General features: G+C 47.1%; 1 protein-coding gene across 4 annotated transcripts; it reads right to left on the bottom strand.

The window, feature by feature from the left end:
- nedd4a (NEDD4 E3 ubiquitin protein ligase a) lies at nucleotides 1–23,759 on the bottom strand. Of its 4 annotated transcripts, none has more exons than XM_056607706.1 (29): nucleotides 23,551–23,759; nucleotides 22,194–22,267; nucleotides 21,926–22,004; nucleotides 21,799–21,837; nucleotides 21,056–21,109; nucleotides 14,327–14,377; nucleotides 13,998–14,059; nucleotides 13,744–13,846; nucleotides 12,080–12,243; nucleotides 11,769–11,886; nucleotides 11,393–11,554; nucleotides 11,211–11,297; nucleotides 10,880–10,999; nucleotides 10,223–10,426; nucleotides 9,876–9,953; nucleotides 8,787–8,841; nucleotides 8,605–8,663; nucleotides 8,431–8,496; nucleotides 7,464–7,693; nucleotides 7,039–7,160; nucleotides 6,603–6,673; nucleotides 5,987–6,082; nucleotides 5,058–5,131; nucleotides 3,755–3,815; nucleotides 3,439–3,498; nucleotides 3,248–3,355; nucleotides 2,882–2,978; nucleotides 2,677–2,749; nucleotides 16–2,407 (listed from the first exon to the last, which is right to left on the bottom strand). In XM_056607706.1, the coding sequence occupies exons 1-29, from the start codon at nucleotides 23,593–23,595 to the stop codon at nucleotides 2,305–2,307; spliced, it is 2,715 nt and encodes a 904-aa protein (XP_056463681.1). In that variant the 5' UTR covers nucleotides 23,596–23,759; the 3' UTR covers nucleotides 16–2,304. The 4 variants fall into 4 exon arrangements, with proteins under 4 accessions (XP_056463679.1, XP_056463680.1, XP_056463681.1 ...); XM_056607707.1 differs by having other exon boundaries at nucleotides 17–2,407; nucleotides 10,880–10,996; XM_056607704.1 differs by lacking the exons at nucleotides 21,056–21,109; nucleotides 21,799–21,837; nucleotides 21,926–22,004; nucleotides 22,194–22,267; nucleotides 23,551–23,759 and adding an exon at nucleotides 16,979–21,045 and having other exon boundaries at nucleotides 1–2,407.
- Nucleotides 23,760–26,511: the final 2,752 nt, after the last annotated feature.

Below are 26,511 nucleotides of genomic sequence, written 5' to 3'. Positions count from 1 at the left end.
ATATGGTAAAAGACAATCAAACGGATAATGTTATCGCTTCATGTCTCGATTTTTGCATTGCCGATGTGTTTAGGACAAAAAATTAATAGACTTTCAGTAAAGTTTCAACTGCCTTTACATTTGAGCTGCTACTTTTGAAGATTGTTCATGGTCTTCTCAACAGTTATTCTAGGGCTTAACATAAATATACAATAACCAGTAAGTGGACACAAGTATTTTTTTTTTATCAATAATTACTTGACGAAACTATAGGAATGCCATCGGGAATGCTGCTGTAGTTATTTGACGCGCTCTTGTATGAACACAAGTTGCTCCACGTCGACCCCGTGTGGGTGAGTGTGGTATTACCTACTTTTGTAAATTCATGTCTTCAATCAAATAGCACACCAAATTATATCATATAACGACACAATAAGATAAATAACGCAATTAAATGTCAGACGTTGGCCAAGACTTCTAGGTTCCATTCTTTTATTTATTTGAAGAATGCATATTGGCTTATATTGAAAAAGCAGAAGTAGCTAAATCACAAATAACATGTTGATCCATTAGCGTTTTGCCATCAATCCTCAATTGTCGAATCCGATCTTAAGCAGTAATGAGGGTAAAGACACTTAACATGTTTGAGCAGTACAACCACAATAAAACAAATAAAGGCCTCATTCACTTTTAAAATTCAGGGAAAATAAAGTTTGTTCATGTGCAGAAACGTTTGTAACATGTAAACGTTTCAACAAATATGCAATTTTTTCGTTTAACTTTCACAAGCTGGCTAATGTGGTTACATTGGCAAAGGTTCGGAAGATAAGACTTAACTATGTATAAAGAGTGCTTCACTTCATAAAAGCACGGGTATAAAACGCATTATCACAGACGAGACAGAGCCCATAATATTGTCCTTCATTAACAACCTGTAAACAGAGTAAGTGGTGTAAACAACAACAACCAAATAGACCTTAAACAAACACACCTGCCCATAACTGAATGTCGTATGAAGGTGATTACGCCAGGAACTCCAGCAGCAAAGACCGATTAGCAGAGGGGTTACCTCTCAGTCATCACATCACTTGTCCAAACTGAATATTATAATATGATATATATTATATATAACGGCATGTCAGAGTAAACCGTTTGCATTGTGAGGTCCTTGTGGTGAATATATCGTTACTTATAGACTGTGGACTCTATACATTCTTTTTGTTTACTTATGATTTGATGGATGGATTTACCAAATACTGTGGGCTGTACATACATACACAGAAGTACGTAGAGATGGATGTGGAACTCCAGACATCAATGCCTCACCGTGTCATTGATATGTTTAGTAAGTGAAAATGGAAACCCTGTTTTTAGTTTTTGGCATCTTTGAACCATGCAGATAAAGAGCGTTTGGGATTTGCCGTCTTAATAAACACAACTGAGAATGAAAGTGAAAGAAGCTATTTTCTGCAAAACGCACTTCGATGTTATTTTGGGTGATTACTTGTCTTTGATTAGAGTCAACTGGAATGTTTTGTAAACGTAAATTAACATGAAAGAAACCTAAATAGAGCAGAGAACGTGCGTTGAGACATAAAAGCTTTTTAGTGCAGCGAATACAATCTGAGAGAAGTGGTTATCCCACTTACGACGGGGATATCATACAACACCCACCTGGTTCTTAGTGTTCCAGAGCGTGTGTAGTGAAAGTATTCCAATCTAACGGTTGTTTTTCCAGAACGAAGAAGACCAAATGCTCACAACTCGACCACAGCTCAATGAAGGCTCATAGCTCAGAGACTCAGCCTGGATAGAAAAATAACATTTAGTTTGAAACCTTCCGCCAAACGTCTGATATTTACACAAATAAAAGTCTATGCTCGTATCTATTTATATATCTATTTTAAACGTCTTTCAGCAAAACGCGCAGCAAAAAAAAGAGCTATGTTTTCCAAGCATCCATTTCTTTACAGAGAATAGAAAACGATTGTAAACTTATGAAAGAGTAGTGGTTGATGTCCCGTCGCTGAGCGTCCCGCGAGGGGAGCGGGGGGGGGGGGCAGCGGTGCTCCACCCCCCTGGAGGGAGGCGGTGCTCCTCCTCCACCCTGGACGTTAAGGCCAATATGCTCCGCCCCCAGCGTCTCTATCGCCGCTCCAGCGCTCGGAACATCGTATCCGCCGACAATCCAACGTTTATCCGACGTTAAAACCAAAATCTCAGCGTGACGCCGCAGACCGCGGGACCTCCTCCTAGTCCTCAACCTCCTCCTAGTCCACGCCGGTCCGCGCCGGTCTAGTCCATGCCGGTCTAGTCCACGCTGGTCTAGTCCACGCCGTCGAAGCCCTGGGCGTTCTCGATGGCGATGTGCAGCTTCTCTCTCAGCTCCTCAAACGACTCGTAGGGAGGAAGGTCAAGGCGGTTGAAGCTGTGGGACGGAGAGACCGGTCAGGGTCGTGTGCTGATGTGTGTGTGTGTGTGTGTGTAGGTGTCTATGCGTGTGTGTGTGTGTGTGTGTGTGTGTGTGTGTGTGTGTGTGTGTGTGTGTGTGTGTGTGTGTGTGTGTGCGTGCGTGCGTGCGTGCGTGCGTGCGTGCGTGCGTGCGTGTGTGTGTGAGCGTGCGTGCGTGCGCGCGTGAAGTTCTGTGTTCTGTGTGTACGGAGTGCCGGTTCTCTGCTGCCCGGTCAGGGCTCTCACCAGGTGTGCGCTCGGGGGAGTTTGTCTCGGGTTCCCCACTGCTCGATGGTGAAGAGCTGCGGCCCGTTGGATCCTAGAGTCAGGGGTCAAGGGTTAATACAGCAGCACGCTTATCAGCCAGAGGAGAAACTAACTAATAGGTGAATGCAGGACTAATGAGCAGGTGTCAGAGGAGCAGAGGAGGTGAACCTCCACAGGGACTCACCGTAGAGCTCAGCGAAGCCGTTCATGGGCACCCTGGACGTCCCTGTCACGAACTGCAGCAGCCGGATCCGCTTCTCTGCATCCATCAACAACACCGTCTACAAGCAAGGAAAACACACACAGACACACACACGCAAACACGCACGCACACACACGCACACGCACACACACACACACGCACACACACACGCACACACACACAAACAACAAACAGGGACAGACAGACAGACAGACACGCAAACACACGCACAGTTCAAACAGGGAGCCCCATGGAGTTGGTGCTGCGTTGCTGGGGATGGGTGGTGTTGTCGTGGGGTGGTGGTGGGTGGTGGTGGTGTGTAGTGGTGTCGTGGGAGAGGGGCGTTACCTTCCAGAACCACTGGATGAGGGGCTGAGTGGGGCAGTAGCCCGTCTTGTACTTGGTGTTCGCCCTCCAGTCGTTGACGTCCACGTCTCCGAGCCCGCACATCAGCAGCTGGAGGAGCAGAGGACAGTTAACCCCACATCCCCCTCTTAACCCCGACCCCCGACCCCTGACCCCCGGACCCCCACACCCACCTCCAGCTCGTTCTCATCGAAGATCTTCACCAGGTCCTGAGGGATCAGCTCGTAGAAGCCCTGAAGAGGAGAAGAAGAAGAGGAGTTCATGAGTCTGACGGCTCTCAGAGCAGATCCTGAGGAAGAGGAGTTCATGAGTCTGACGGCTCTCAGACCAGACAGAGGAAGAGGAGGTCATGAGTCTGACGGTTCTCAGACCAGACAGAGGAAGAGGAGTTCTAGAGTCTGACGGCTCTCAGACCACACCCTGAGGAAGAGGAGTTCATGAGTCTGACGGCTCTCAGACCAGACCCTGAGGAAGAGGAGCAGCACTCACGTCTTTGAAGGCAGTCATTTGCATCTGGATCCGGTTCACGAAGCGCCACTGCATCACCAGGCTGAGGACAGGAAGGGAGTGTCAGGAGGAGCAATAGAGAGATGTTCCCTCCTCAGACGCTGCTTACTGCTACTGATACTTAACTTCAACCTCCTTAAAGGACAAATCCGGTGTAAAAATGGATCTGGGATATGTTTAGGATGATAACGAGTTGGAATGTTTGTTTGGGAGCAAAAAAGCGCGTATAGACGCATTCTTAAGTTGGCTGTTTTTAGCCTACTCTACCAAAACGTTATAAACTTGGAACGATGGAAGCATGTGTTATGGTAAAAACTAAATCGTTATTTTAAACCACTTAAAGGGCTAGAAGTAGCCCGACTCTTCTTTGGTAGTACAATAAGGGTCTTAACATATACAACGAGGCATTGATAACTTTGTAAGTGTACAGATCAGTAGTTCACCTGTCGACGCCATCTTGTTTTTAAGACTCGATAAGTAGATTGGCTAACAAAGAGCTTGCGTGTTGTTCACGGATGTCACAAGCTGTGTGTTCGTCAATTTACCTATCGAGTCTTAAAGACAAGATGGCGTCGACGGGTGAACTACTGAAGGTATTGTGAGTATAAAATGTCATTTTGGTAGAATAGGCTAAAAACAGCCAACTTAAGAATGCGTCTATGCACGCTTTTTTGCTACCAAATGAACATTCACACTCGTTATCATACTAAACATATCCCAGATCCCTTACACACCGGATTTGTCCTTTAACTCTAACTCTGCTGCTGAAGACCCTGAATCCCCGCCCTCCCTACTCAACATCCTCCAGGGTTAGTTAAGTGTTTCTGTGTTAAGGGTTAGTAAAGTGTTTCTGTGTTCCTCAGTTAAGTGCTCCTGTGTTCCTTATTAAGGGTTATTAAAGTGTTTCTGTGTTCCTTAGTAAAGTGTTTCTGTGTTCCTTAGTAAAGTGTTCCTGTGTTCCTTAGTAAAGTGTTCCTGTGTTCCTTAGTAAAGTGTTTCTGTGTTCCTTAGTAAAGGGTTAGTAAAGTGTTTCTGTCTTCCTTAGTAAAGTGTTTCTGTGTTCCTTAGTAAAGTGTTTCTGTGTTCCTTAGTAAAGGCTTAGTAAAGTGTTTCTGTGTTCCTTAGTAAAGGGTTAGTAAAGTGTTTCTGTGTTCCTTAGTAAAGTCTTAGTTAAGTGTTTCTGTGTTCCTTAGTAAAGGGTTAGTAAAGAGTTTCTGTGTTCCTTAGTAAAGGGTTAGTAAAGTGTTTCTGTGTTCCTTAGTAAAGGGTTAGTAGGGTTTCTTACTGGATGTACTCCTTCTTGTTGTCGTTGGTTACCACCACGTCCCCCCCCCCGGGCTTCAGCTCGTGCTGGTGAGTCTGCAGGGAGCAGAGCCAGAGGACTTGTTAATGAGCAGGAAACCGCTGAGAGAACCACACCTTCTCTCTACAAGGCGTGGTTCTTCTGGACGTCTGGACATCTTATCTCATCACGAGCGTTGACATGTTGAAATGAATGGCAAACAACTCTTATTTTGATCCTCATTACAGTAATTATAGTATCACATTATTAACTGCGACACCTGTTTATTTGTAGGTGCACCATGGGGCTAGCTATAGTTAGCTGTATGGAGCGGGAGCGTATCTATGTTCCCCGGGTCCTATGTTCCCCGCTTTGTATGTGACCGGGGAACAAAGGACCCCGTGAGCAAATCTTTTTTTTGTAGGATGGTAGGGGCAAGTCCCGCATTCTAACCATTTCGCCTGTGATTGGTTAGAATGTCTCTCCTCCGATTGGTTATGGTTAGGGTTAGGTTTAGGGTTAACCCTCACCCTAACCCTAACCCTAACCCTAACCCTAACCCTAAACCTGACCCTAACCCTTTACACCCGGGGAACATAGGACCTGGGGAACATAGGGATGACCCCGTATGGAGCTAGCTATAGTTAGCTGTTCAACATGGAGCTAGCTACAGTTAGATGTATCGAGCTAGCTATAGTTAGTTGTTTAATATAGAGCTAGCTATAGTTAGCTATTTAATATGGAGCTAGCTCTAGTTAGCTGTTTAAAATGAATCTAGCTATAGTTAGCTGTTCAAAAAGGAGCTAGCTATAGTTAGCTGTTCAACATGGAGCTAGCTATAGTTAGTTGTTTAACATGGAGCCAGCTATAGTTAGCTGTTCAACATGATCCTTTAACGCGTCAGAACAGGCAGCAGTAGAACCCGTTCCGACCTGTCCGAACAGCTCCTCGTCGATGGTGAACCTCAGGTCCAGGTCGGCGGGGTCGTTCTCCAGGATCCATTTCAGAGAGTTGAAGTACTCGCTGTCCTGGAGACACAGGGGGAACACTCTATCAGTCGGCCCAGAACCACAGAGGTCTGCACGACCTCGACGTGTCCAAAAACCTTGTGAGTAGGCTGAACAATTTGGGGAAATAATCGAATTGCGATTATTTCAACCAATATGCGATTTTGACTTAGTATGCGAATATTGTTTTATTTTTTTTATGTTCTGTATTATCCACTAAACAAGCAATAAATCATTCTGTAGTATGACCAACACAACATTGGAAGCAGTCAACATATAAACGTCTCTTTCCTTAAGGGCCAGGCCTGTGTTGAGATAAATTGATGCATGAATTGATATCATAACATACGAATCTTAGTGATTTCCAGTCAGTAACAGTAACAGTGAACATTTTTTATAAAAAAACACAAAATAGATTTGATTTTATTTTACTTTAATCGCAGCCTTTGCGATTTGCATATCGCATTCTACTACATGGCGATGTCGTTTTGAATTGGATTCATCGTTCAGCCCTACTTGTGTGGTCGGCGGCGTGGCTTACCACAGACTCCATGTCGTGGAGTGTGATGGGCTTCTGCAGCATCATCTTGTAGAACGGCCGGATGAAGAAGGCTTCAGAGGAGAGGAGACACAGTGTTAGTCAGCTGGACTGTAGGTGGCCCCCTGAGCCTCAGATGGAAGTGAGGGGGAGGAGAGACAGGGGATGATTGGCTGACAGCTGCTGTTCTGCAACATGTGATTACAGATGATTATCGTTAACTCAATAAGGGCGATGTTCCTCTGGCTGTCAGACGGGAGACGAGGAACTTATTTACCTCAGTGAGACGTTACACCCTGTCTGAGAAATACTGTGAGGAGACTTTTAATAATGATTATCTTAAACCAAACTCAAACAAATAGAAAGATTAATGTGTGTGCTGAGTCTAGCAGTATTTTGATAAGGCTAGCATGCTTAGAGCGGAGGCCAGCCGACTTACCGTCGAGCAGCTTGCCGTGGTAGACCGCCATGCCGGCAACGCGCCCGATGAACTTGAAGTAGGAGAGGTGGTCCTCGTTGCAGAGGCCTGAGTTGGGGTTCACCTGCAGGGTGTAGTTATCCCTGGGGGCAGAGGGGGTTTAAACGAGGAACTCAGCGGTATCGTGTGTCAGGGAGCTGAGAGGCTAATCCAGGGTAATAAAACAATGACTCAGGGTTTAGCGTATGAAATAAGATCTTTGTTGTCATGGTAGCGGTAGATGATGTGGTTTCTCACATCTGCTACAGATACATTCAGAATTGAGTTATCATCCAAAGGATGAGTTGGCAATCAAATACAAATATGAAACAATATAAACGCTGAAGCGCCTGAGAAACAGATCAGGAGACACCAACAAAGGACAGGAAGAGACAGGGTCGACTCACGTGGCGGAATACTCAAACAGCCCATAATAAGGGTTGAACATCTCCTTGGAGATGAGGAAGAACCACTCCCTGGCCACTCCCCCGTAGTCCAGCCCCTTCTCTCCCTCGAACTCCACCCACAGCCGCGCCTTCAGGAAGTCGGCGCGCTTCACGGACAGGATGCGCCGGTACGAGTCCTCCAGCACCGCGCTGCGCCGCAGCTTCATCTCGAAACGGTTTGGGATGTCCGCCTGGTGTGAGGGGGGGGTCAGTGGGGAGGGGGTCAGGGGGAGGCGATCAGCTCCATGGAGCCGACCGTGAGAACTAAGGCTGCACCATGTAGCGTTATCGGATAGCAGTGCCACATTCGAAATTCGATTCAAAATCGCGATTATCTGGTTACAGGAAAGACGACGTTGACCAAAAACAGGAACTTTGTCGAGAATGCCTTGCAATTGTTCCCACAACAAAAGCTCAACAACTAATTTATTTCCCCATTTAATGCGCCACCATAGAGTTCTGTATAATGAGAGTATACCTAACCCTATAACACTACAAAATCACCCCAATCATTATACAATAAAAAAATAAATAATCGGATAGATATTTTTGGGTCGGCTTAGCTCAGGAGGTTGAGCAGTTGTCTTGTAACCGAAAGGTTGCTAGTTCGATCCCCAGCTCCTCCTAGCTGAGTGCTAACTGCTCCTGACGAGCTGGCTGTCGCCTTGCATGGTTGACTCTGCCGCCAGTGTGTCAATGTGTGTATCAACCGATGTGAGTCGCTTTGGATAAAAGCGTCTGCTAAATGCCCCAATTTTAATTGTAATAGTTTTTACATATATATCGGCCTGCATATTTTTTTTGTCATCACGCAATACTTATTGCAAAAAGTCAATATATCCCAATAGGATTTTTTTCCAACATGGCGCAGCCCCTCGTTAGAAGGTCGTACTGGAGGAACACGAGAGGATCCTGAAGTGAACTTTACCGGTTTCTTCAGCTTCTTGCGGAAGTAGTCATACTTCTGCTTGTAATCCCTGGAATACGGTACTGCCTGCAGGACACAGGAAACAGGCTCTTGTTACCGCCATCCGTCACCGCCTTAGCACCGGCCCCTGATCACAATTGCTTATTTATTGATGCTGAGGTCATCAATACTTACGGGTCCTGTTATGGCAGAGCTCTGTAATCGGGGATCCTCCCATTGTGTGGTCCTTGTGTCTGGAGAACACAACATAATGTCTCTATTTACAACGTCCGGAATGACTGGGATGCTTTCATCCCAGTGGGATCAGTTCATTGATTCACTTATTGATCTGATCAGATGTTGTGCTGATGTCTTACTGTGATCAATGTAGAAGATTCTCCCGTCGCTGTGGACTCTCTCCTCCCAGCCAGGCTACAAATCAGAATTGTATCAAACAATGGTGTTGGACTACAGACGTTTTCAAATGCACTGTGTAATAACATACAACCAATATCCACATCCCTTTGAGACTGTAAACCAATCAAATCATATTATCCCTTTTTGGGACCGCAGATCCATATTCCCTCATATTGTTTTCTATCCTCAATTGTGTTTTTGATATTTTTCAACGTGTGTAAGACTTTTCTGATACAATTAAATAAATCAAATGAAATCCCTTCCCTAAATACGCCCTCCCAAGTGATTTGCCCTCTGGGAACTAGGGGTGTGCATTTCTGGCAAAAATACTATTCGATATCCGCTGCTATTCGAATAATATTCTAAAATCGGTCAATCAAGAACGCCCCCACGCATGCACGCGCACACTCACCTCGTATACACGCACACACAATGACACAGGGAGAGGCTTCTATGATTTGTATGAAATCAATCTGTTTATTTCAACAACTGCGCCATCAACATTCAACATCAAAATTATTTTAACTTGGGCTTAGGCAGATAGGCCTACATGCGCCGAAAACAGATCGCTATTTATTTTAGTGAACACAGCTTGCATGACGGTGAACTAGACACGTCTTTAGCATATGGAAACTATGGCCAAAAAAATAACTTCACGTGGTGTGTCTTTTTACAATATATTTGTTACCAGCATTCGTAGTGTTGATCAGCAGAGAAATAGCCCGCCAAAGACGTTGACGTCGCTTAGCAACCGAGGATGCTGGGGTTGAAGTTACCGGACTACTTGCGGAGTGATACGACAGAAAAAAATAAATCCACTTTCACGCTCATTATATGCTTAGCAACGAAGAATTATCAAAAAATGATTCACCACCGGAAGTTGTGAAGGACCATGCAAGTGAACGGAGAGTTCAACAGCATTGAGAAGAGCCGTGTCATAAATAACGATAGTCGCATTCATTATTCGATTTTCTACGTGACTCAGACTATTCGACTATTCGAAGATAGTTGCCCATCCCTACTGGAAACACGATCCATCGGAGACTTACCGGCAAGGGGCCGAGGTCTGTTGGGTCCAATGAAACTCTCCTCCTCATCTGCACTGGAATCTTCAGCCTGGGGTCCTCCTGGAACACCAGCACATCATAATGATATAGTCTCTGAACCTGGTGCTAGTTTAATGAGGATAGTTTCTTCATAATATTATACTCTGTATACTATTTATAGCCAGGTGGTAGTTTAATGCTATGTTATACTCTCTTACCCAGGTGGTAGTTTAATGATATACTCTCTTACCCAGGTGGTAGTTTAATGATATACTCTCTTACCCACGTGGTAGTTTAATGCTATGTTCTACTCTCTCAGCCAGGCTGTAGTTTAATGCCGTGTAACTCACCCAGGTGGTGGTCTTTGTGTTGTGGTTGATGAAGAAGGGTCTTCCGCTGGGGGCGCTGCGGACCTCCCAGCCAGCGGGCATGAAGCCACATTCATAGGCTCTCTCCGGCCCGGGGGAGTTGAGGGGCGAGCCCTCTGGGGCCCCGGGCTGCCCTGCCGAGGGGCTCAGGGGCAAGGCATTCTGCGCTGCTGCCTCCGATGTCACCTGGCAAAATGATACGATTTTTGACCAAACAATAGGAATGAGTCTCTCGGGCTGGTCCGAAGACAGGTTAAAAAAGCGGTTTTGGATCAAATTATTGAGTAGCTTAAAGTTATAATCTCAAAGATTTACATTTAAACCAATTAAGTCTAGTTAGTCGCCATCTACAGCCGAACATGGAGACAAAGAGGTGCTTGAGCTTCGGGCCCACTGATGAAAGCCCTTCTCCTGGCAGCACTATCAACAGACTTGGTGTTGTAACACCTACTTATCACCAAAGGGGTCGCCAAAGAGAACCAAGCAGAAATCTTTGAGGAACGAAAACCAACTACAACAACCCCGCCCCTGATATGAACCAAAGAGCATCGCTAGTCATAACCAAAAGCCTTCCATCCTCAAGGAGGTCCAAGGAACGTTCTGAGGCCCGTACCCCCACAGCCGGAGGCTGCTCCCTACCTGCACCAGCGGGCGTGTCCAGGTGGTGACGCGGCTCTTGTGGTTGACGTAGTAGCGTCGGCCTCGGCTGTCCAGCTTCTCCTCCCAACCTGATGGCAGCTCAGGGAACCCAGGCAGCTGCTGGGAGGGAAGACCAGGTCAGTCTGGAGACCCCCTGTAGACTACAACTCACACTGAAGCCCAGGTCCGACTACTGGAGAATACAGACTACTGGAGACCCCCTGTAGCTTAATCCCCACTCGGTACCACTGTAGAGCAGGTCAGAGCCTGCACCTCACACTCAGGATGGTCAGACTCCTGGAGACCCCCTGTAGATACACCTCACACTCACCGCGGGGTTGGCCGGGGACTCGTCGCTGGACAGTGCCGGGGCGCTGGCTCTGCGGCTGGAATGGCTGGAGTGCGCGGTGGCGTGATCCTGTGGGGGGGGGGGGGGAACACACGTTAGCATGAGGGCCTCCAGTGGCGGCGCTTGTATCAACCGACTCAGACAGCCCGCCGCGCGACCCGTACCGTCTGGGAGGTGCGGCGCTCGACCGCGGGCACACCGGTGATCTGCAGCTGGGTCAGCTCCTCGCAGGCGGGCCGCAGGTCGGCGCCGGGGCGGGAGTAGTGGCCCGTGCTTTGGGACAGCGAGGACGGCGAGGACTCCTCGAGCAGCGTGTTCTCCCAGCTCTGGGGGGGCCAGAGGAACGTTGGCATGAGAACCAGGAACAGCTCCCTCTCATACTGTGACTCTGACATAACGTTAGTACTGTTATAAATGTATATTTTGTATGTTATTTTTATTTTGCTGCTTTGGAGATTTTAATCAAAATGTGATCCGTCAGCATTAAAAGGTGTCAAACGTCCTTTTTTAAAGGATAACATTTAGAGCAGAGGGACTTACGTCAGGAGAGTCCCGCCGGTCGTTCTCCTCGTGGTCGGAGATCTGTCTCCGCGCCGTGAAGGCGTGCTGGGCCTCCATGTTGATGTCCTGTCTTCGCTGGGTGTCCCCCTCGCTGTCCCTGTGCACACAACACACACACACATACATAGGCACACATACACGCACACGCACACACACAGGCACACGCACACGCACACACACACACACATACACACACACACACACACACACACACATGACCCATGAGTTCCCAGATGAGGTGCAGGTCCAGCAGGGTGAGAGTTAAGGGAGGAGGAGGGGGGGGGTCTTACCCTGCGGTGGGCCGGTGCCACTGGGTGGTCCGGCTCTCGTGGTTGACGTAGTAGGTCCTCCCCAGGTTGTCCTGCCGCTCCTCCCAGCCGGGGGGCATGGCGGGTACCAGGTGCTGATGGCCGGCCCCCGACATGTCCTGGCCCTCCAGGAACTCCCAGCCAGGCTGCAGTGCAGTGGGGGGAGACCAGAGAGAGACCAGGGAGAGACCGGAGAGAGACCAGAGACAGACCAGGGAAGAGACCAGGAGAGAGACCAGAGAGAGACCACGGAGAGACCGGAGAGAGACCAGGGAGAGACCAGAAGAGAGACCAAAGAGACCACGGAGAGACCAGCGAGAGAGCAAAGGGAGACCAGGGAGACCGGAGACCAGAGAGAGACCAGGGAGCGACCAGAGAGAGAGCAAAGGGAGACCAGGGAGAGACCAGAGGGAGAGCAAAGGGAGACCAGGGAGTGACCAGAGAGACCGGAGAGACCAGAGAGAGACCAGGGAGAGACCAGAGGGAGAGCGAAGGTAGACCAGGGAGAGACCAGGGAGAGACCAGAGGGAGAGCAAAGGGAGACCAGGGAGTGACCAGAGAGACCGGAGAGACCAGAGAGAGACCAGAGGGAGAGCAAAGGGAGACCAGGGAGAGACCAGAGAGAGACCAGAGGGAGAGCAAAGGCAGACCAGGGAGTGACCAGAGAGACCGGAGAGACCAGAGAGAGACCAGGGAGAGACCAGAGGGAGAGCAAAGGGAGACCAGGGAGAGACCAGAGAGAGACCAGGGGGTGACCAGAGAGACCAGAGAGAGACCGGTGAGACACGACTCATTTAGCAGACGCTTTTATCCAAGGCGATTAACAATAAGTCCATTTGTCAGAAGAAAGAGAAACAACAATATATCTTTGTCTGTACAGTAAGGATGTTCAATTAAAACCAAGTTCCAAGCACTAGCAATCACCAGGTAAACCCATTCCTCGTATACAACAAAGATAGCTAGGATAAGACGCGACACAATGCTAAGTACTATTTTTAAGTTCCAGGACGTACTACATACAATAAGGGGTGGGAGGGGGTGGGGGGGTAAGCAGGCTATGCAGTCTAGGTGAACTATGAACAAGTGTGTCTTGAGTTTTTTACTCGTAAGTTCTTTGATCTGAGGACACTCTTGTTGGTGTTGGAAATAAGACAATGAATCACATGCCCTGATTCTATCCCATAATAACTCCTATGAAGTGGTTTTAACGACGAGCCCACACCAGTCTTGATTCGCACTTAATTCCACAGCATTCTGGTCTAACCAGTCTGTCTGCGTTACTGGGAGTTCAGGGACCAGAGATGTGCTTCTGCACGAAGGTTTAGCCCAGAGCAAACCGGTACGTATTAAAACAACCATAGATCACTTCCGTTCACAGAATAACTGAAATCCAGGTCGTTAAGGATACGGTAGGGTTGAGGTAAACAAAAAAAAGAGGAGCAGAACACCTTAGCTTCTACACTGGCCTGGCCTTTTGACAACCAGTACAACACAGTACATCTCCACTGGGAGCGGAGGTAAAGGCTAAGGACAGGGTTAGGAAGGCTGGCGAGCGAGCATCTAGTTCGTTAGCTATTTAGCTGGCTAGTTAGTTAGCTAGCTAGCTAGTTGGAGGGTGATCAGGTAGGTCGGTGATGCAGTCTTACGTCCATGTTCTCAGGTTGGTCTGCATGCTCCTCCTCTGAGCCAGGCGTCCGGGGTAAGTAGGTCATTTTCAACCGCAGGTGACCTTTGACCCTGGACTTGTGGCTGCAGAAATGTTACGGAGAAAGAAGTCATCATTTTAAAGTTGGCATCATTATGACAGCTCCAACCCAAGCCAGGACATGCCCTATTGCAATAGTAACAGAAAGTACTAAGGATGAATGTTATGAACAGAGTGTGAGTAGAGGAGTGAAACCTTCTCGGATGAAGCAGAAAGTCCTTGGAGGTGTACGGCCGCTCCTCATTGGGATTCTCAACCTGGAAAAGGAGAGAATAAACTCTTTGGTTTCCATGGCTACGTGCCGGTATGCACTAACACATAATGGAAATAATGTTTAAACTATTTTACACAAATATTACAAACATTAAGCATGACTTGTTTAAATATAAAAAGGAAGGAAGATGTTGACATGATTGACCGTCTTTAAAAGCACGGTGGTGAAGTGGGACAATCCAAGAGATGTTGACGTGTTTCGAGGTGAAGCTAATGTCCTAAGAACATAATCACAGAGGGGCGGGGCTCACCGGTATCTGCTGTAGAGGGATATCCACCTGGCCCAGGAAGTCATCGCGCGTCTGCAGAGAGGGTGGGTCAGAGCATGACAAACACTTATAATTACACAAACACACTCACCAGCACATGACTGGGCGGGACAGGTTTAATCAACTGCTCAACTGTGAGTCATGCCCGTACGTCGGTCCGGCAGTGTTATTTTGGTGCGAGCCACCTTTAGCCACCCCGCACTGAATCCTGTCCATAGGGGTCAGTATGAGTTTCCCGTTGATGAGGCTAATGACCCCCACTGTGGTGGGTTCCTAGTCCTGCTACCCTGATGTCTGCTGCTATCAGCTCCCGATTTGGCCGTGATTTACTGTTGATGTTAATGTTAGCCAAGTCCTGTGCCAAGGCTACGAGCCCTGTAAGCCATCAGCCAGGGAGAGCCTCTAACCGAGATTCTTGGAACATTTCGGGAGAGTCGACTTCGGGGAAAGGAGGAGCACAACCTGCTCCGATTCCTGGATTAGTTGTTGTATTTTCACAGTTTTCCTTTTCTACTAAGCAAGCATTGGTCTCCGGTTACCCCGCGTCAGGCTGGCTATGATCGGTGTCTCCTTCCTCCGACTCGGAGCACGCAGAGAGCGGAGACTGTGACAGATTGTAGGTATTGGTGCTTAATATTCTATATTAGGATGTCATTTTTTCATTGGCCACACTTAATATCGTACAGTGTTATGGCTGGAAATAAAACAGGAAGTGGAAGTGCAAACAATAACGCTCAAAACTATCAAAAACAAACACAATCGCTGATTTGGTTACTGATTCGGGGCTGTGCAAAGAACAGACTTCACTGGGTGATAAGGGTTTAGCAATCCGCCTTTGAAACACAATGCCTGAGATAAAAATTAATAAATAAAATGAAACACAGTCATGTCCCAATCACAACCTCATCGGTTGGAATACACAGAGCAGGAAAAGTGACGTTTGAATACCTTTAGAGACCAAAGATTTACATTTCCCATGACTGCCAGGGAAATGATGGTGAAAAAGTCAGGCAACCTTATTTTTGTAAAAAAAATAGGTTGATACTGTCCATGCAAGGTGTGTGGTTCCTGACCGACGAGAAACAATGATGGGACCGTTTCCTAAGGCGGGGAGATATTTGGTTGTGATATCAGTGATTCTGACGAGGTATTGGCGTGTTTGTCTCTCCATTGGCCCTCCTGTTGTCTGTTCTAGGATCAGTCGTGGAGGTGCTCAGGAGAACAGCATGGTCATGAATAATAACGCCTGGATGAAGCCTGTCACAGTAACAGCGTACACGCTGTTACTGTGACTTCCTGAAGACCTGAACGGGGCTGATTTGTTGTCAGGGAGCATACTGTCTTTCTTGCTAAGTACAGGAGGGGGGAGATATGGCACGGAGGCGGTCATCTGACTCTTCACAAACACCGCCTTGCATGGGGCCCGACGTAACGCACCATGCTGTCCTACTGGGAAGGATCAGCCCCACTGCTCTCCCCTGCTCTCTCCCATACTTCCCCCTGCTCTCCCCCCTGCTCTCTTCCCCCTGCCTTCTCCCCTTCTCCCCCCTTGCTCCCCTCTGTTCTCTCCCCTTCCTCCCCCCTCTCCCCTGCTCTCTTCCCTGATCCCTTCACCTCTCCCCCCTGCTCCCCCCTCTTCCACCCTGCCCTCCCCCCTCCGCTCTCTCCCCCTCTGCTCTCTCCCCTCCTCCCTCCCCTCCGCCCTCCTCTCTGCTCCACAGATGGTGGCCCTGCATGCCTGTCCTACTGCTCTAGTATGACACTGTTAAATGTGAGGCGCTGGGCCCTTCTGTTAAATGTGAGGCGCTGGGCCCTGCTGTTAAATGTGAGGCGCTGGGACCTGCTGTGGTACTAGACTCGGTGGAGTCGGGGGGAATATTTCAGAGGTTATTTATATCAGGAGGAGCACTGCTGTCCCCACGTCTATAAATAGCCCCGGGAAATACTTAGGGCGATTACTCTGAGGGTTAACAGAATAATACAAATACATTACTTCTTGGAATATAAGCCGGTGTGCAGACATAATCAACTCATATTCCAACAATATTGACTTGATATTGTTGTATTAATGATTGTCCTTCTTTATTGGTAACCAGTGGGCGAAGGAATAACTATTGCTACTGAGTACTTGAATGTTGGTCCAATGTCCACAGAGGTAGTTAATGACAGGTCTTCATCAACCTATCTGATCGTTTGACTGTAAGGCAGCACTTACTGGCAAAGGCAATAGTAAGCAGAGCTGGTTATGGTAGTATGTGGACGACAACATTAACCGCTAAACATTACATGTTCATTCAAATTAGTTTATTGATGAGAAGCCAGTAAACTTCTAACCCTCGCAAGCTCATCTGTGTCAATCTGACCTTATTTTTATATCTGGATAAACCCTGTTTTAAACCATAACAGAATTCATAGCATTTACATTTATATTATTATAATTCGATAGTGTAAAAAGCCTATTCCTTAACCTTAAATGGATAGACTAATATTTGTTATATATTTGATTGCGTTCCTTTTTATGGGAACCCATTTGGAACAATATACGCCCACCTGAACACAGCTATTAACATGTGTCTGTCTTCCTGTGGTCGTCTGCTCTCGAGTCGTGATCCCGGGCAGAAACACACCGCTCACCTTCATGTTGTGATCCCGGCTGGTAACAATATGATCCATTTTGTGAGCAGGCTTCAGCTCAGTTACAGCAGTGGTTACCCTAGCCCCAGGGCACGGAGATAAATGAATATGCACATGTTGTGCTGTCGGCTTTCCCGTGTAGGGTACTTCCAGGGAAAAGCTCCTCTGAATGGTGCGCTGCCACTGGTTCCCCTCTGCTGGCTCCTGCTCCCTCTCCCTGGCAGCCACTTTGGGATTCCTCTCTGACAACTTAGCCGAAGGGGGCAAGCAGGTCGAGGTACTTCGGTAGAGTTTGCGCTGGCTGGGTTCACAGCCGGGCTGAGCGGCGGGGTACAGCCCAGGGGGGTATTCCACGTTGACCCTCGGCCTGCTCATGGCTCCCTTCCCAGGCATCGCTGGTCTCTGGTGGGCGAAGTGCAGCAGCACACTGCTGGAGTGACGGTTTGGCAGGTCTAATATAGACGGGTGATTCAGCGCTTCGCTCACATCCTCCCGTCCACACTGCGGTTCGTCCGCTGAGGGAAGGTTCAGCTGCACCGTGCGCTTGGCGTCCCTGAACTCGGAGCTCGAACAGCCGGCCTTGGAGAGCCGGAGCGAGGTGCAGCTGGACATCTTGGAGCCCGCCTCTTGGTTCTCCTGCAAGGTCTCGCTCGCATTTCTCAGCCCGCACTGGGGAGCGAGGGAGCCCGGTGTGGCGAGGAGGGCGGGGGCGGCCTGGAGCGTCACGGGTGAGGCGGGTGGCGTGCTGCAGGGGCTCCTGGAGAAGAGGACCAGCGAGGAGCAGCGCCGCAGCGGCACCTTGTGCTTCCGGCAGAGGACGCCTTTCTCCCGGCCGGCCCTGAGGTGCTCCGAGGCCTCGGGTTCAAAGATGTTGGTGCTGCTGCAGTAGCCGGCGTCGCTGGCCATGCTACTGCTACACGAGCCTCCGTCAGAGCCGCTGCCTGCTCCCACCTCCCCGCCGGCCGGCTCCACGTCCTCTCCGTTGCTCTCGGGTTCACCGGCGGGCCGCCCAGACGGGTGCAGCGAGATCTGCAGGGTGCTCTTCTTGTTACATCCTCTGCTTTTGCACTTGGGGATGAAGACGGAGGAGTAGCGCTGGGGGTTCCTGTAATCCGACAACACGGGGGTAACCTTCATGCGGACCGAGCTGTGTGCTAGGTTCTCCACCCGGCTGCACGCCGCCACGCCAGCCTCCCTCTCCGCCCCATGGCCGCCCAGCAGGGTCTCTGACAGAGGGTCTGTGTGGCTTCTCCGGGACCCAAATTGCATGCGGAGCCGGGCTGCCATCAGTTTAACTCTCGAATGCCTGCGATAGTGGCAAGCGTGGCATGGTAAACATGCTAGTGAAAAACAAAAGAGCAGCAAAGAACGTCATCTGACTTCTGCTCTGGGAGTACGGTCATTCCCAGGAGTACAATCCGACCAGATACAATCCTGTTCAGGCTGAGGGTCTCTCTGTCAGATCAGGTTGAGTTTAGGGAAGAAAATAACCTACATGGAGGCTTTTTCCTGAGGTAGTTCCAGAGATCCTTCTGCTGTACAACAGCGGTTCCACTGGCTTTCTTGCCGCTCTGCCCCGGCTCCAGACTCGATAAAGGCCAGCCTGAGCCTTGTTGCAACTGTTCCGCTGGATTCTTGCCAGTCCGGTATAATCTCTCTCTCTCTGCCGTTCTCAACAGCCGCACTCACAAACAAGCCGGCAGTCCTCTACTCTGCATCTCAGCCTGCCGCTCTGCTGAACTGTCTGTTGCAGACCACTCACTCAAAACCCAACTTCCTACCACTGCAGCTATGCTTCTAATGTTTCCTCTCCTTCGTGCCTCCACAAATATTTTTACCCACTGGTATTAAGTTACAGGAAATCATGGGAACGACTTTAAACATCATTCTATATCAAACTGAGCGTTAAGAAACCCTCATAACACTAAAGACAATAATAGGGAGAATAAGAATCATAAAAAATATATTATGTTACCGGTAATCAAATTCATAATACAGTTTCACAGGGTCAAATAAAGAGTATGCAGGGGCACCACTGATATCAAACCTTTCCCCAAGCATACATACCTCAGGACAGAGCTACCTTGGGTTTCCCGGAGCGGGACAAAAGCATTGCCTACAGTACAAAGGTCATGTGTGCCTCTGGACGGCACGGAGACCGGAGAGGAGGCCGCTCTGGGAGATAACGTGATAAGCCCTGTCACCTGTGATGTGACACCTGATGTAACACTCAGTTCTGGTTTCAGCCTCCGCGTCGCGCTCGTTAGCCAGCCACCTCTTTTAGGTGTAGTGTGTTGTTTTGTGTGGGCCGGGCTATTTCAGGACGTTGCTGTTGGCCTTCAACCAGGTCATATTCATGTGAGATAAGTAGTAGATGACTCACAAACCCTCGCTGGTGAACTCTCCCACCCCCTATTTTTGTTAGGTTGAGGGTGGTCTTATTTTACCTTCTATTGGTTGAAGCTTCATGGTCTTATGTTACCTTGTATTCGTTAAACCCTGGTCTTATTTTACCTTCTATGGGTTGAGGGTGGTCTTATTTCACCTTGTATTGGTTGAAGACTGCATGGTCTTATTTTACCTTCTATTCGTTGAAGCACAATCTTATTTTGCCTTGTATCGGACATCAATACCTGATATATAGATTACATTTTACAATACAATAGATGCAATACATATATTTTGCTTCCTTTACCATAAGTGTTTACAATATAAAGAAATACATTTAGCTGGATAAGGGACTCTCTTAACCATTTCCTATTTTTTTGCGTCAATAGTATTCAGCTTTGGCCTCAAACTCAAAGCGAATATTGACCCAATGAAACAGGAAACTGAACACTGTAAATGACTGACTGACCCCTATTTATTTTCTTTTTCAGCAGTAGGTTATTCAAAGAATTCTAAATGAAGAATGCTATAAAATATACTCTTCTCTCATCGATTTGGCGATAGTAACTTAAGCGATGAAGGCCACATTAATCCGTCATCAAAAGCAATGGACATTTAAAGCAATCCATACTTCACTGTTAAGGTTGCACCATAGAGAGGAATACAATAAGGTTAATTGTATTCCTATAATTAAATGTGTTATATATTTAATCCGTTTGAATAAATGCCCTGATTGAATTGAATGAACGCCTCTGATATCTGAACACTCACTGTTGGAACGGAGCAAGGTCAACAGTTGACTATAAACATTTGGTTTAGCTTGGCCCATATCTAAACGTCCCTGAAACAAGGTGTTAATTGTTTCCAGCGACATCAAATACGTGAGGCCATAATAAGGGTGATTCTCTCTGTTAGGGTCACACAACACACGGCACGCTCAAACACACAAGTACGGTACACAGATACCTGTATTTGCTGAAATCTGAGACAACCTCCATGCAACTATTTAAGCCTTGACTTTCATAGGAGCTATTATACCCCGGAAAGGTCACCATTGCTTTTAATGTGGCCAAAATGTGAACTCCAGCAAACAAACCCTTTAGCGGTGGAAAACCTGCAGCATTCCCAACTCATCCAATAATTCTAGAACAGCAGTTTCTGACAATAACTATACAACTAAAAATGCTTTGTTTGGAAAATTGGTATCAGTGAAAGACTTTATACTAGTGTAGGTACATATATATGAGGATAAACCCTACAATATTCCATATTTCATCTGCCCTTTATGAAGAATAACCCCCCCCAATTCATTTCTAATCCTTTATTCGGAGGCTGTGTAAACTCTTGATTCTTTGGTATCCATTGCCACGGGACGCTTTGCTTTCAAGCAAGGTCAGGTCCCATACTTTGTTTGTTTGTAATTCAGGACCGAGATATTAATACACTCCATAAGTAAACAGACATCGCCTGTGGTCTATGGAGTTGAATAACTCATTCCCCATCTCACCCTATTTTAAAGGATAGCCCTTAGTATAGCATCCACCATCAAGGACCGCAACAGTAAAGTTATGAACACAAAAGTATTCATTTTGTAACAACAAACTCCAAAAAGTACTACCTCAATGCCTCTTCTGTTGGTACATACAATAACAGGAAATGTATCATATAACATTACAGGTAAAAGCTTACCAGACGGTTTTCATCAAACACTTCCAGCAGCAGTCTGTGCTTCCTTGGATGAACCTGCAAAACAACAAATAAACCAGGGAATGATTGGTCCACTCAAAGGGATTTTCCATTTTTTTTATTCCGATTTGTTTTAACGACTGGAAAACCAACAGTTCCTGAGAAAACCTACAGACGGTAAAATAAATGATGTGATTGAGGCTTTGCCCTCCAAACTGAAGTGGATGAAAAGAAAGGGCTAATGGTTGTTTTGGAAGTGCCCCATTAGTGGTTCTTATCAGGGAGAACAGGAAGCTGCGCGATGGGCCTTGGCACACAATCATTTCTGAGAAGTGAAACAAGGATATATTCGCCATCCACTACGCAATGCCCTTCCAGTGGCCATCATTTTTCAGATGTTCACATTTTGCTAACCAATCGAGAAATGTAGGCCATCCTGAAGATCAGGACCACAGCTTGAAGCTTTACACACCAGTCAGACCAGTATGGTGCAGCTTCATCAGCTGTGATGGTCTGAGTAGCTGAATCCATCCCCCTAACCCCAACCCTTCTCAGTCTTTATTTGACAAATGGAGGACAGGATGTCTGAGCGCTGGTTTATGACAGTGGCGTAACTATTGTGCCGGGGTGTTGGACTGAGATGATCTGGTATTCGAGCTCTGCCCACCACTATCCTGCCAAAGCTACTGGGTGTAATAAAATAAACGTGTTTTTTATTGCCCTGCTGAATGCATGCTGGAACTTACCCGGAAGTAGAACTCTTCATTCCACTTCGGATGCAGCGTCTTGCAGGACGCAGAGAGGAAGGGGTGGATTATAACGTGCCCACCAGTAAGAGTATGACCATCGATTCTGAATGGACGCGTCACCCACCTTCTTTATAGTTTTAGTTTGGAGACTTGTGAGCTCACCGTTGATAGGGTCATAGAGAGATATTTTTGTATAGGGATCACTGTGCAGAAGGCAAGGAAGATATTCACACATCAACAAAACACTACCTACCCATGAGGCTGAATGTGATTACGCGGTTGCAATGCAAAGGATGATAAAAGATCAATATATATGTTGAAAGTGACATTAATGTAAGGCTCTGTGGTGTCACATGGACAGAACAGAGCCTCACACATCCTCTAGAACTCACCTGGCTCCAAGAATGTCTTTCTTGGCCAGCCCGATCCCAGCGATCACCTTCACCCTGAGGACCCTAGAGTCCTCCTGGAGGTCATTAAAGGAACAGATCTGTGTCATGATATGATGGACCAACGATACAAATACACAAAGTACACTGCAAACAAACAGTGATAAATAACTGCCATGCTTGGCAGTATTTAATACCATATTTCCCATAGTTTTTGATTATTTATCGTCTGGCTTCGAGGAATGGCCGTGACATTCCTCAGACTAGAGCCTGCCAGCCAGCCTGTAGGACTAGGATAATACTGGACTCAGCCATGGTTCCTGTTCACATTAGCATTGAAAAATTGGCCATCACTTCATTCATTACTTATTATTCTAAATACCCAAATACATGTTCTTTCTCAACATGAAAACTCAACAAGTTTTGCTGTTGCTGGATTTTTATGAGCATTTTTGACCGCCATATATTGTGAAATAGCCAATAACTATCCCTGTTCTTAACCCATCCCTACAACTTTGAGTTGTCGTGCCTTGAATTCCTGGTAAGGATCTGGAGTGCCTCAATAAGAGAAAAGGTTGGGGCCCACACTGACAACACGTTGTTCAGTTGAAGGGAGTGAACACTCACTTGAGTTGTAGGGAGTGAACAGAGTGAACACTAGGTTAGGGCTTCACATGAAAAGAGTGAAGGGAGTGAGCAATACGTTAGGGCTTCCTCTGACGGGACCCAGCACTTAGTTTATTGGGAGTGAGCTGAAGGGAGTGAAAGGAGTGAGCACTACTTTAGGGCTTCATCTGAAGGGAGTGACCACTACAATGAGTTATCAGCTGAAGGGAGTGAACGCCGAAGGGGGTGAACGGAGGGAGCACTACGTTCGGGCTGCACTGACACCTGACAGCTAACCTCAGGTCAGCTGAGGGCGTCCCAAGGCGGTCCAGTTCAACAAGTCTTGTTGCTAGGGTCCAACATGTCTGTCTCGTTGTCAGGGTTGGACTAACAGCCTGAGATAAAGGAGTTAGCTCAGGTGTTAGCTCAGGGACAGCCTGGCGTTACTCTCCGTCCTCCCCGCCGGTACCGAGGTGGTTCTGGTGGTCTTGGTCGTTCTGGTTGTTTTGAGGCTAATTAACGGAAATGGTTCAGTTAGTCTTCAGCTAGCGGGAAGTTTTAGGGTCGATAATGGCGTCCGGGCGACGCGGCGGTGGCTGCTAACATGGTTGGCTGTTCCGGACGGCGGGATCCCTCCTCGTTCAGCTGTTTGTCTGTCTCCCTGTCTGCCTGTATGCCTGTCTGTCTGTCTGTCCATCTATCTGTCTGCCTGTCTCTATTACTGGAAGATCTGAAGACTGCGTTTTGAACTCACCTCATCGGTCTGGAGTCCTCGGATCTCCGGAGCGTTCACCGCCATGTCCTCCGCTTCCCCGCCCGGTTACTACTGCGCTACTACCGCGGAACAACTCCTCATACGACCCGGGGGGAGAGCACTACGGCACGGGTCTGACTGCCAACCAACAACTTTAATTTTGTTGTGTCGTCACTCATCCTTTCCAAAACCCTCCGCCTCCTTTGCCTCCTCCTCCTGCTCCTCCTCCGCTTCCTCTTCCTCCTCCTGCTCCTCCTCCTCCTCCTGCTCCTCCTCCTCCTTCTGCTATCTGCCAGCCTCCCCAAACTGACCACTTCCACTTGAGAACAACACCAATAATTTATCCCGTGGAATAGAGAAAGGCAAAGTGTGTTTCTAAATTAGGTTATGGATGTATTTTACCATAATAATTTCATATTTGTATTTGTCAAATCAGTCGCTCCTTACAAAACATTTAGCACATAAACATCTAATAACAATTTATATTCTTACTCATTCTAAATTAGGTGAATTCAGTGAGGGATATTTCAGCCCTGGAATAATGCAGGAAGCATTATTACAGTATTCCACAATCTTACATAGCTTTCAATTTATGGCTGGCTTCCAAAACCATATGGTCAGAAAATCTGAAATTGCAAAGCCATTGCTATGTAATAATAATTTAATTGTCTCTTCCACATATGACAGGCATTGTACAAACAGACTATAGTGTCGATTCAGGATTATGCAGCCAAACATTACCCTGTTGCGCAATGAGAACAAGGTAAGTCAAAGGTTGTGCTATGGGTTGTGTCTTAACGTGTTATACGCCACTATCTCCTGAGATCATTGCCTTGTGACAGCTGGCTAAGACTGTTCTATCATAACTCAATCCTGATCAGTTTTATGGAGTCAGATAGGAACTGTATGCTGTGCATCATATCAATTATACTGTTGGATTAAACCATATTTTCTTGAATATAGACACTTTTTAAAGAGTTGAGGACTGACTTTTCTCTGACTTTTGTGCTGTGGGCCAACCACACTGCTGAACAGGGAAATACAGTATGTTAAGGTCGAATCTGACACTTTGAATGCCTCTGGATCATGATGATATGGGGAGGCTGCATTGACTGCAGGCGGAGAAAGTAAAGGAGGGATTGAGAGGGAGGAGCCTTGCCATAAAAAGGAGGGAAAGCATTTCCTGGGCAGTGCCCACACACACACACACACACACACACACACACACACACACACACACACACACACACACACACACACACACACACACACACACACACACACACACACACACACACACACACACACACACACACACACACACACACACACACACACACACACACACACACACACGTTTGATTATACCATTCCATTTGTTTCCTTCCAGTCAACACATGATGAGCGTTTTGAACAGATAACTTGCTGTTGCGTTGTGTCTTGGTGCTGGGGATCTCTGCTTCAGATTAGACCGGTCTTTAGGTTATTCTACACATTATATATACAAACCTTGACGGTAGAGATACCAGAAAAACTCCCACGTGGATCGTGTTTATGGTTTCTTGTGGTTATGCCACTGCGGTTCTGTGGTATTGGGGTTATTGTGACAGCCGTAGTGAAATCCTCCAGCCCTCCTGCTGACGTTGGTAACAGATAGAAGGCGTACGGGACCAGGACTCAAGAGTCACGATGGAATGCCTGGAAAGACCTTGAACTATGGATACAAATCTTTTCTCCCAGAGCATGTGATGTGTAAGGTGTGTTATCTCCTTGTGGAAACTAAACTTTGCCCTGGAAACAAGGATAAAAGTAGGACGCATACATCATGAAGGGCTGGGGCAGATGTTAGTGCAGACAGGAAGATGGAACACACATCTAGATTAGATTAGATGTGTGATTCGATTAGCAGAGAAAAAAATAAACCCTGGAGCATTGTGACGACCAGGCCTCCCAGAGGAAGGCTTGAGGAGTCTGAGGCTCCAGAGGGAGAATGGAGCAGTCTGAGGCTCCACAGGAAGGCTTTTGGAGACTGAGGCTCCAAAGGGAGACTGGAGGAGTACGAGGGAGGCGTCAGATGGCTCCCTAACTCCTCTGGGGTGTATGCTGTGTTCTACTAACCAAGTGGGCCACTTTCAGCTTGTATTTCCATCCGGTTGAAATACAAGCTGCAGGACCTGGGTCTTCTTGTGCCAAGCACCTGATCTATAATAAAGAAGTCATCGATCTTTCAGCTGCAAACTCACTGGCCCCAAACATCTGCTCCCTGAGGACCTGAATCCCTGGTGGGGGCCAGGGACGTATCGGAGATATAGACGACGCTCCAAGTGAACCAGTTTGTTGGTAGGTGCCAGCTACTTTGAAGTTCATTCTTCAGATGATGGATGTGATTGCCATGAACTAAAAGGGACCACCAACCGTATGTGGTTGGCTGCACTAGAGCTAGAAAATATCGTCAAATATTCATATTTCTTTCCTGAATGTTAATATATCTGGCATTATTTGAGTGCATGTGTGCATGTATCCCTTCTTTGAATTATTGTGTTGCGTTGTTAATCAGACAGTTAACTGTAAAAGCCTTAGGATGTATTGATCATATCTTGGATGATAACTGAAATTCCAGACCGCAGCTTTGTGTCCTTTATATTGATATATGAGTATCGCATACATTGCTCAGCTCTTTCTGACATCATGATGCTATCATCGGCTGGGACGTCCATCACAGCCGGTTAAATTATTCATGTTTAGGTTTCATAAAAAAACTCTGCTAATGTCACACAAAATAACAATATCATTGACAAAAATACAAACTATACACATTTATGCACACTTTAATGTTATGCTCACATTAATGCGTACATTGTTATGCTCTATATAACTTTATTATTAACTAATTATAATTTTGCATCATATGACTGACCAGCAGTGGTGAGATGTATTACTGTATATTATGTTTTTTGACTA

The sequence above is a fragment of the Gadus chalcogrammus genome, chromosome 14 (genome assembly GCF_026213295.1).
Source record: "Gadus chalcogrammus isolate NIFS_2021 chromosome 14, NIFS_Gcha_1.0, whole genome shotgun sequence".
Lineage (NCBI taxonomy): Eukaryota > Metazoa > Chordata > Actinopteri > Gadiformes > Gadidae > Gadus > Gadus chalcogrammus.
Note: the sequence above shows the minus strand (reverse complement) of the source record. Positions and strands in the feature narration are given on the sequence as shown.